General features: G+C 34.7%; 1 protein-coding gene and 1 pseudogene across 1 annotated transcript; both read left to right on the top strand.

Moving 5' to 3' along the window:
- The first annotated feature begins 1,111 nt into the window (after window positions 1-1,111).
- LOC118032792 (protein NRT1/ PTR FAMILY 1.2) lies at window positions 1,112-4,399 on the top strand. Its single transcript, XM_035037578.2, has 4 exons — window positions 1,112-1,402; window positions 1,477-1,694; window positions 2,788-3,341; window positions 3,431-4,399. Exons 1-4 carry the CDS (start codon window positions 1,339-1,341, stop codon window positions 4,326-4,328), a joined length of 1,734 nt encoding a protein of 577 aa, XP_034893469.1. The 5' UTR covers window positions 1,112-1,338; the 3' UTR covers window positions 4,329-4,399.
- A 3,760-nt stretch (window positions 4,400-8,159) lies between these two features.
- On the top strand, window positions 8,160-11,209 carry LOC118032788 (protein NRT1/ PTR FAMILY 1.1-like; annotated as a pseudogene).
- Window positions 11,210-11,622: the final 413 nt, after the last annotated feature.

The raw sequence follows: 11,622 nt of genomic DNA, 5'->3' as shown, positions 1-11,622 counted from the left end.
ACCCAACACATTCTATTATTCTCAACTTCCCATTTAAAAAATAAATAAATAAAACAAACCCATGAAAAAAGTAATGGAAAAAGGATGACAACTCACTTACAGAAAGTTAACTGACCGAGTAGGCTAAAGGTTTTGGAATTATAGGGTTTAAGAAAAGATTAATGTTCAAATTAATGGTCCCTACAAAGAAACAGTGAGCTCATTGCTGAGCACCACCATCACATTTGTTCAGAGAGGAAAAACGAGTTTCATTGTATCAAACCTATAACTTTGTTTCTCGTTATTTTAAAGTATCAATATTTTTACTCTTTCAAACCCAAGAACTGAAAAAAAAATATTAGAGTCCAGCATATTCTGGGCTGTAAGAAAATATAATACATGATATTGCATTTAAAAATGTTGCCAGTATTGAAGCTCATTTTGGCTTTGCAATGGGAGACAATTTTCTATTCCTAGCTTGATACTGATTGATTTCCCATAACAAGGTTGATGCAGAGCATTGAGCTCATTGCTATCAACTTCTACAATTTTATTTTATCAAATCGTTCACAAACCACAAAAAACAAAAGCAAAGAAAATAATAATAATAATAATAAGCAAAGAGTACAATGAATGCGTACGAATAGCGCAATTTATGTAATTTTTTTTAATTGTCTTTTCAAAATAACTAATTAAGTAATTAAATGCGCTCTTGCATCGAAAGTTCTCATTCTTATTCGTGTTAGTTTGATTTCTTTTTCAATTTATTATATATGCAAGTTGAAGTACAATAAGCGAGACGGTGTGGCAGTGTGTTAAATAAAAGAAGAACGCCGTTCTCTTAGAAACGAAAAAACCACCTGACATGTGCAATATCCTTGTTGAAGATCATACATGAAGTTGATTGGATTAAAAAGGATACATAATTTAATCCAAAAACCTGGTCCTAAATCCAAATTTCTGTTTCTACAAAATTCAGCTTGTCTGTGCTTGGATACTTAGCTTCCGGGAAACAGGTTAGAGTGAAATAAAAAATTGCAAGTTGACAAAATCTTACGTTTACTAGAGAATTATTATCCAGTGACACCAACGTTCAATATATATTTCTTTTGGATGGATAGAATCAATCGAAGGACAGCTAATGAAGCCTAGAGGAACAGCTAATGAGGCCAAAATTAACCAGCAGAGGGAAAAGAATGGGAAGAGACAAAACCTAAAGCTTACTGAAGGCAGCAACTCTCTGGGTGTATATATGTATTCATCGTGCACCAAATGATCTCTCACAACAAATTAGTGGACTGAAGAAGCTGCGAGACTCTTTCCCTCCATCGACAGAGTGCACAATCAGATCCGAAGGAGATGATCACAGAGCCACTCTTGAGCAGCCCGAAGGGTGGCATAAGAGCCTTGTTTTTCATCATAGGTATTTAAAACACTTTCAGCAACTTATAGATATTTACGATTCAAGTAATGTGGTTTAAATTCATGTTTTGACAGCAAATGAGGCACTGGAGAGGCTAGCAAGTTTTGGGCTATCAACAAATATGATACTGTATTTGACCAGAGAGTATGGTATGGATGCAGCTAGCGGTGCCCAAATACTCTTCCTCTACTCAGCTGCTGGGAATTTCATGCCCATTATTGGGGCTTTTCTTGCTGATACATATGTGGGTCGATACCCGATGATCGGCTTTGGATGTATTGCGAGCCTTCTGGTAACATTATTTCTTTCCACTCTTGTCTTTCTATTTTTCTCCCTTCTGTTTGTCACAAAGACAATCATGTGTCCGGCCAACGGATCTATGCCTCGCTCACCGGCGATTCTCTCACAAACAAAAGTGGTTAACTAAGTCCATTGCTAATCTCAAAGGGGGGGAAACAGACAATTAATCTTGTGTTCATATATTTCGAATCATGATTTTGTTAGGTTAGTAGGTACCAATTGACTAGACTCCCACCTTGTAGTAGAGATTCACTGGAAAACATTTAATAATATGCTTTAGATTTAATATAAAATTATTCTTCAATGAGTTTTTTAAATTGAAATAATTTTTAATATACTAAACGTGTTAATTTTTTTAATTAAATTTAAAATTTATAATATTTTATAGTATAACCTCTACAAATTTTAAATTTAAAGGATTTTCATTTAAAATATATTGGAGTTAATATATATTATTTTACATCGAACTCATTAATAGCTTCAGATATATATATATATATAACACCACGTGAGAGAGCCCGTAATTGATAAGTTTCATTTTCACTTAATTTTAAACACGATGTAAACCTCATTCCAACGTTTCCAAACACTGCCGCCTAAATTGAATCCTCCTCCACCAGTAATATTTTATTACTGGATGATTAATTCCTTTTAACATAGCTGATGAAAACAACAATATATTTTATTATTATATTTCTGAATATTTTATAAGTAGTGAGATATCTGCTTATGGATGGACCCATAGCTTGTTTCGGAAGCCAATCTCACAAGAATTAATTAATAAATAAGCAATGAGATGCTGTTACGAAACCAAGGCTACTTGGGAAAATATACAGTTATCAGTCCTTACACACACACGTTTAATTATATATATATATTATTCTTAATTAAATCCTTTTATAAAAATCTTCAACAAGTCCTATTATCATGTGATGTCCAAATTGACAAATCTTCATCACACACACACACTAAAGTTGTTTGCACTTCTCTAATTAATACGAAGTTGAAGCCTAGAAGTAGGAAAAAAACATTCTCAAAACTTTGGATCATGTCAAAAAATTAACTGGAATCAAATAAATGTGCAGGGAATGGTTCTATTGTGGCTGACAACAATAATTCCTGGGGCAACGGTGCCTTCCTGCGCCCAATTTAGTAGCAGATGCAGTAACGACGCGACGACACCACAGCTTTTGTTTCTATATTTTTGCTTGGGCCTCATGTCTATCGGAGCTGGTGGCATAAGATCATGCTCCCTGGCCTTTGGTGCTGATCAATTGAGCAAGAGGGACAGCCTTAAACATGCTGGAATATTAGAGAGCTTCTTCAGTTGGTACTATGTTATATCCTCGGCTTCTGTATTTATTTCCATGACTTGTGTGGTTTACATTCAAGAGGCCATGGGCTGGAAGGTGGGTTTCGGAGTTCCTGTGGTTCTCATGATCCTGTCAACTCTTTCGTTCTTCTTGGCTTCTCCCATTTATGTCAAGCCAAAGGCTAAGGCAAGCTGGCTCATCGGATTTGCTCGAGTTCTCGTGGCCTCCTTTAGAAAGAGAAGGATTGAATTATCTTCAACTGACACGGATGAGCTGTATCATCTTAGGAAGGGATCTGCACTTGTCGTGCCAAGTGAAAGAATAAGGTAATTAACCTACCTGTGAAGCACTTAAGAAGGTAATTTTATATATGATAGTTCCTTTAAGGATTTCCTTTTGTCTTATCTTGTCCTAGGTTTCTAAACAAGGCTTGTGTGGTTAAGAATCCTGAAGAAGACTTGATGCCAGATGGAAGAGCTTCAGATCCATGGCGTCTTTGTACAGTAGATCAAGTAGAAGAGCTAAAAGCACTAATAAAGGTAATCCCAATATGGTCGACAGGGATGTTGGTGTCTGTAAATGTTTGTCAAAACTCTTTCTTATTACTCCAGGCATCCACTATGAACCGACATATCACTTCGAAATTTGAAATTCCTGCTGGATCATTCTATGCATTTATGTTGCTCTCTCTAACAACGTGGATTGCTCTATACGATCGCGTAATCATCCCTCTAGCATCAAAAATCACGGGAAAACCAACACGTCTCGGCTTGAAACAGAAAATAGGAATTGGGATTCTGGGCTCGGCTGCTTCCATGGCAGTACTGGCAATTATAGAGAGGGTGCGACGAGAAACTGCAATCAGGGAAGGAATTTCAGATATTCCTGACGCGGTTACGCACATGTCTGCAATGTGTTTATTGCCATTTTATTTCTTACTTGGATTTTCTGAGGCTATGAATGGTGTTGGACTGAATGAGCTCTTCTACACTGAATTGCCTAAAAGCATGTCTAGCGTGGCCTCGAATCTTTTTAGTATTGGACTGTCTGCTGCAAGCTTGGTGGCCAGTTTTATAGTAAGTAATGTTCGTGGGTTTATTAGTGAAGCAAATCAAGAGAGTTGGGTTTCAAGCAACATCAACAAAGGACATTATGATTACTATTACTGGCTGCTTTCTAGTTTGGGTTTTGCTAACTTCATTTATTATCTTGCTTGTAGCAAGGCTTATGGTCCTTGTAAGGGGGGACAACAGGGCATTACTGGAGATGTTAGGGAAGGATTGATTGATGATGATGATGATGATGTAGTTTAAGTTAACGTTCAGGATCTTTGTATGTTCGTGCTTACCATATACAGTAAGAGAACTGTGAGGTTATTGCTTCATATAGACCTTGAAAGATGGTTTTAGAAATTTTCAAGATAGTGTGTTCATTTTTCAATTTTCACAATTTCCTGGTATTTATTTTTAAGCAAAAAAATATATATTATATGGGTACCAGTAGGCGTACCATCAATATATATATTAGCTGATTCATTTGTACATTTTTAGTTACCAAGTAATTTCAGGGTAAAAATATTGTATGATGAGTTATTTCCTTGATTAGCTTGTGTAGATGCTCTATTTACATTGATACCTATATTTACGAGAAAACTAAATTAACATATTCCTAGCCTTACACCAACACTCCCCCTCATGCTACTACATATATATTGATGCTACTACTACAAGGAATATATACACTCCCCCTTATTACCAAGGAATATATATATTGATGCTACTACTACAGAGGTAGACCGGGGGACTGAGAGCAAAACACAGGGGCGACAAAAAAAAAAAAAAAAACAGAAGACAAAGGAGGAAACAACAAAGACGAATAGAAAAACATAGAAGACGGAGAAGAACATAGACAGGAACTAACTTTAGAGAAAAAAAATACGAAAGAAAAGAAGCAGAAACAGAGGAACTAAAGCCAGAAAAGAACAGAGAGAACGAAAAAGCAAAAAGAAAACAAAAACAGAGAGAGGATGCACGAAAACAAGAAAAAACACAGAGGGGACGAGAGAGAGACAAAACGTGAGAAAACAAAACAGGAAGGACAAAGAAAAAGAAGGAACAAAGAGCAGAAAGGAAGCGGAAAAGAGAAGCTTCGCCCAGCACCTACAGGTTCTTGTTCAAAGTCTCTGCAAACCTGGTAAGCTTTTGTTTTCCCCCGTTTTGCATTTTCATTACATATATATTGATGGTACGGCTCCTGGTACCCATATAATATATTCTTTATATATATATATATAGGGATTGAGGTGATCAGGACTCACGGCGTATTGGCGACGGTGCACTCTTGTGCAAGTAGTTGTTGACTTTTTCATAACATTGAAACAATTAATTAATGAACAATAAGCTGTATTTCTAGTGATATTAGAATCTCTTTCATCTACGAGATTTCGGAACCTATTAATTAATAATAACAATTGTTGTTGTTGTTGTTGTTGTTAGATGAAATTATTATCATTATTTTTCCAAAACTATTCACATTGGAGAACTGATTTAGCTTATCCTTTCGTACATTTTCAATTACCAAGTAATTTTAGGGTAAAAATATTGTATGATGAGTTATTTCCTTGATTTGTGTGTGTAGATGCTCAAATATTTCATCCCCCTTCCAAATCTTTCATATCAAATTCCTTCATTATTGTTAATGGCAATTGTATCATCTACATAAATTATGAGTGCCATTAATTTGCCATTATACCTCTTTAGAAATAGAGGGTGATTGACATTGCTATGCTCATATCCATATTTCTTAATAATAAGTGTAAAGTTCCTTTTCCAACTTGCACACGAAACCAAGACTATAAACAACACTATATCTTGATTTCAAACTCATATACAATTTGGCTTATGCTTAATAGAAAACAACCATCTATAACCAATAGGTTTTTTTTCTAACAGGAACGGGTACCAAATCTCAAGATGAACTGGAAGAATAAACATGAATATCGATTAGTGAGACTGCAAAAATTATAAATTGATGTTTGTATCTCCTTTTTAATCAGGAGAGGCAGCAGTGCCTTTTCCAGCTTGTCCTTCTAATTAAAACAATGTTACTTTTAAGCTTCTTGTTATTGTGGCTACATCCCAAACGGAAATCAAAGAAATATAAAAGATATTGATAAATCAATCATATTAGTGAGTTATGAGGGCTACTGATTAGTAATCAATAAGTTAGCCATATGAGCGGATAATTGATAAGTCAGTCATATGAGTGGGACTACCGATTAAAAATTAATAAGCTAACAACCTGAGTGAGAATACTGTTCGGAGATGATTAAGCCATCTATATCTATAAAAGGGAGCTACTAATCAGAAATAGTTAAGCCATCCATATAAGAGGGGGTGTTTTTTAATTGATCCTAGAGATCAGAGATGGCTAATGGATTGTGTTATATAGTGATGAGTGATTGTAATTGTGATGTTGATTTTTCATATAGGTTATTGCATGGATTAGATTTTAGATAGGTCCTGTATAGGATAAACTCTGTTAAAATTTCATTTAATAGAGTAAATCTATCAATTTAACCTGATAAACTATTAGTACTATGAAAGGGGCCGGGCCTAGAAGGGTAATATGTATGTTTCATAAGGAAAAGAATTTTGTTTGAGTAAAATAGGTTAAAAAAAGAATGGTTATTAAATGGATGTTTTAATGTGTTGAAGTATATCAACATACCAGGATAAGATAGATATTATTTGATATTCCATCTCGCCAATGCATATTATAGACAATTTTAGTTGGCAATCCTAAATGAAAGGCTAATTAAAATATAAAATTCATTATCACGTGGATAAGAATGAATGGTAAGTATGATCAAAATGTGAGAGAAAATATCAAGTATCATGTAAGAAGATCTCATGAAGACTAACAAAGTGAAAATTGTTAAAAAAAAATGAAACATATGTAGTGTTTAAAAGGTTAGCTTAATTGAAAAGTGAAGATGAGAAAGGAACTATTGAATCGGAGATCAATATAAAATGGAGGATTGTTTCATTATGAGTTGTAAAAACAATGTCAATATTTTCATGAATGTGACATTTTTAAACAGCCTGTATTGCATCTAAATTTTGGGGCGTTACAGTTTTGGACTTTACACATGAACATTTAGGTCTTTGTCTTCAATCATATTTTTTGGAATAAAAAATTTTAAAAAAAAATAGTAAAAGCATTCACCCTCTTATAATAATTTTTTTATACAAGTTTTGGAGTGAATCTTATTACAATCAAGAACAATCATGCATTATTAATGAAACATATATATAATATTGATAATAATATTTATTAATAGCATAACCCCATGAATTAAAAATTCATCAATCTTTTAGTAATTAAAAATGATTTCATAATTTAATAATCAATTATCATTTATACACAATTTCAAGGTTGCGTCAAAATATAAATGAAATAATAAATCAAATTAATAAATAATTGTCTCAACTAATTATTTATTATTTATTCAATTTCAATAAAAATATTTATTCGTTGTTGTCATTAGCCACAAAATATTTATCAGTAATTCCATTATTATTTCACAATGTTCTACCTATAATTTATAAATTATTGCCTGAAAAACGTGATGTAAAGGAAAAAATCATGAAGTTAAGTGTAGTCAAATCCTTTATTTATGAAGTAGTGGAAATATAATGAAAGTCTTCCTTGAACCAACTTGAGGCTGCAACAAAAATTAACTTCTATTTAAATGGATGGCGTACCTCCCCTATTTTTGAAAAACTCTTGGGTTACAGAGGCAAAAGGAATTGAAAAAAAAAAAAAAAAAAAACCATTTCAATTTGAAATATATACTATCCCATTCTAAGATCACATGCGTAGTTGAATATACAAATTCCATTTCTCAAAAAATCCTACCCACAATTTTCTCCATTTCTCTTGTTTTCTAGTTCAGGCTGGACTGCTATTCACTGTATGCTAACGTGCAGAAAACTACAAGATTAACCAAAGCCAACCTTGGCTTTAGGATCAAGAATCCTTGAAATGACTTTCCTATTAAAAAAACATCCATGATTCCTCGTTTCTTCTTTTTCTTGCTTTGTTTTAATAGAATGTAGCTGGTTCTTCTGTACCAGTATCGTGGGGACCCACCCGACAGGGCAACAGAATATCCAGCATATGATGGAGTGGCAAAAGGCAACCCTGCCCTCTCTCACAGCCTGGGCATTAAGCGAGATTCAGTTTCAACAGTGATACTCCCTCAGGCAAGAAGAGGGTCCAAGAAGAGCAAATGGAAGATCCTTTAGATCATAAAGGGAAAATCAAAGAGCCGCTCTTGAGAAGCAGTACTACTAAGGGTGGCTTAAGAGCCTTGATATTTATCATAGGTACGTACATATTGAAAAAAAAAAAATCATGTATATTATGCTCTGATTATCCTTTTCACAGAATATGTTTTTCGATGTAACTTGTCATAGTAAATGAGGCATTTGAGAGGCTGGCAAATTATGGGCTTTCGACAAACCTGATACTGTATTTGACAAGAGAGTATGGTATTGATGCTGTCAATGGTGCACAAATACTCTACCTTCATTCAGCTGCCACGAATTTTACGCCATTTATCGGTGCTTTTCTTGCGGATACTTATGTGGGCCGGTATTTCATGATCAGCTTTGGATGTATTGCTTGCCTTCTGGTAATTCTAGATCCTACATAATAACCTTTGCTCTTCTTACATTGTGATTAATTTTGTCCATTTTCCATCTGTTAATTGGTTGATGTTGTTATGCGTATCATCGAGTTAAGTTAGAGAGAGAGAAAATATTGAATCCCTTTTTATTCTCACTGAGATTGCTTGCTAGAAGGGTTTGATCCTATGTACAATAGTTTAACAACCACTGAATCTTACACCTAAAAAATGTCCGATTTATTTTATTGATTTTGTTTTTCCCTTTAGGATTTTAATTCAATGATCGTTAAGAAGATTAGGGATCGAATGTACTTGAGTTTTTTACCACATGATTGTTTTGATAGTCGTCACTTAAGAGATACTTACATCACAAAGTTTCACCGGGAGAAATCTCCATTGATGGGTTTGCTGGTTGTCTTTATGGACGATTTCCTTCAAGCTGGTGCATATTGAGAGAGAGAGAGAGAGAGAGAGATTACTCGGCTGTAAGGGTCAAAAAAATTAGAGATTTTTTTATTCCAATAACTAAGGTTTTGTAACAAAAGTTAAGAAATAAAAAAGGAATCCATGAATTTACAGTTCTCATTGCATCAAAACGAGATTCAAGTTCAAAATATTGTTTTAATTCTCGAAATATGGAATTGTGAGATTGAAAAGAAGACCAACTATTCATCTAAATCGAAAAGAGAGTACTAACTCCAAGTCTATATACCAACCTCACAATAGCAGCAATCAACCTAATTTTATTGTACAGGGCGTGATTCTACTATGGTTAACAACTATAATTCCAGGAGCAAGACCACCTCCTTGTGTCCAATTTCATGACAGTTGCGAATCCGCATCGACATTGCAGCTTCTGCTTTTATATTCTTCATTAGGCCTCATGGCCATTGGAGCTGGCGGCATAAGATCATCGTCCTTGGCCTTCGGCGCTGATCAGTTGGGCAAGAGGGACAGCCTCAAACGTGCTGGAATATTAGAGAGCTTCTTCCGCTGGTACTATGCGACAGTCTCGGTTGCGGTGTTCCTTGCCATGACCTGTATTTTATACATTCAAGATAACTTGGGTGGAAGGTGGGTTTTTGGAATTTCCTGTTGGTGCTCATGATCCTGTCAACTCTTTCATTCTTCTTAGCTTCTCCCATTTATGTCAAGTCAAAGGCTAAGGCAGGCTGGCTGGATGGATTTGCTCGAGTTTTGGTGGCATCCTTTCGAAATAGAAGTATCAAATTATCATCCCAAGTCACAGATGATGTGTATCATCATAGGAAAGGATCAAGACTTCTCGTCCCATCTGAAAAATTAAGGTATCATTATATGCTCAAAAACTTTGTGCCCTAAAATTAATTTCCGTCTTATATCCAAGATTTACCTCAATAGGATTCTATTGTGTCAGGATTCTATAATGACTCCTAAAAAGTATTAATTTGTTTTGTATCATATATTTTGTCTTAGGTTTCTAAACAAAGCTTGCGTCATTAGAAATCCTATAGAAGACTTGATCCCAGATGGAAGAGCTTCAAATCCATGGAGTCTTTGTACAGTAGATGAAGTGGAAGAGCTTAAATCACTGATCAAGGTAATCCCAATATGGTCCACAGGGGTCTTGATGTCTATAAATGTACTCCAACACTCTTTTATAGTCCTCCAGGCATCTACTATGGACCGGCACATTACTTCAAAATTCCAAGTTCCTGCTGGCTCCTTCACTGCATTTCAGTTATTTTCTTCAGTAATATGGATTGCTCTCTACGATCGTGTAGCCATCCCTCTAGCATCAAAAATCAGGGGAAAACCAACTCGCCTCGGCTTAAAACAAAGAATAGGAATTGGCATCCTATCATCCTCTGCTGCCATGGCAGCTTTGGCAATTATAGAGAGTGTTCGGCGAAAAACTGCGATCAAAGAAGGATTTTATGATGACCCTAATTCCGTTCTGCACATTTCAGCATTGTGGTTATTGCTATACTTTTCCATAACCGGATTTGCTGAGGCTTTCTGTGGCATTGGACAGAATGAGTTCTTCTATACTGAATTGCCCAACAGCATGTCTAGTGTAGCCTCCAATCTGTTCGAGATGGGACTGTCTGTTTCAAACTTGATAGCAAGTTTGCTAGTAACTATTGTGCGCAACTTCTTCAAGGGAAACGATCAGGAGAGTTGGCTTTCAAGCAACATTAACAAGGGACATTACGATTACTATTATTGGCTTCTTGCTGGTTTGAGTTTGGCTAACTTCATATATTATCGTGCTTGTAGCAAGGCATATGGTCCTTGCAAGGGACAAGAAGGCAATGCTACTGATGGAGGGGAAGCCTTGACAGATGAGGATTAGTGGTTAAAAATGGTGGAATTGTGTTAGATTCCATGTATGGTTTATAGCTGGATCTTCATCTTTGTCCATGATAGCCACTTTGGAATGATTGGAAGGAAATTCAAAGGTCTTGAATAAACAGCTATGTCTATTTTATGAATATTCCAATTCTTGATTATTTTCATTTATTCAAGTTTCATATGGTGCACACTAGACAATCTATGCACCATATTCAAAATCACCTCCCTAATTGGGACAAATGTGAAGATAAATTATCTTTGTCTAGCATGAAGATAGAATATTAGCTATTTTATTAATAATCAATTTGTTCCTCTTCCTCAAAAAAAAAAAAAATTAGATTGTTTCCTAAATAAATAATATAATTTGACATATTAAAAATATTTTTAAAATTTAGCAAAAAAAATAAAAAATAGCTATGTTCTTAATGTTTTTTAAGTTAAAATAGAAATAATAAATTAAAAAGACCATGCATATATCTAACTAAATGAATCATTAACTTGCGCCTCATTATAGGTTGTAATTTTTTTTTATTAAAAATATGATAGAGCATTTTTTTAATGCCTTTCTTTGAGAAAAAAAA

The sequence above is a fragment of the Populus alba genome, chromosome 18 (genome assembly GCF_005239225.2).
Source record: "Populus alba chromosome 18, ASM523922v2, whole genome shotgun sequence".
Taxonomy (NCBI): domain Eukaryota; kingdom Viridiplantae; phylum Streptophyta; class Magnoliopsida; order Malpighiales; family Salicaceae; genus Populus; species Populus alba.
This window is presented reverse-complemented; position numbering and strand designations above follow the sequence as displayed.

Coding starts and splice junctions, on each gene's coding strand:
- LOC118032792 (XM_035037578.2), top strand. CDS start 1,339: ATGATCACAGAGCCACTCTTGAGCAGCCCGAAGGGTGGCATAAGAGCC. Junction 1,695..2,787: donor GATGTATTGCGAGCCTTCTG/GTAACATTATTT, acceptor ATAAATGTGCAG/GGAATGGTTCTATTGTGGCT. Junction 3,342..3,430: donor GTGCCAAGTGAAAGAATAAG/GTAATTAACCTA, acceptor ATCTTGTCCTAG/GTTTCTAAACAAGGCTTGTG.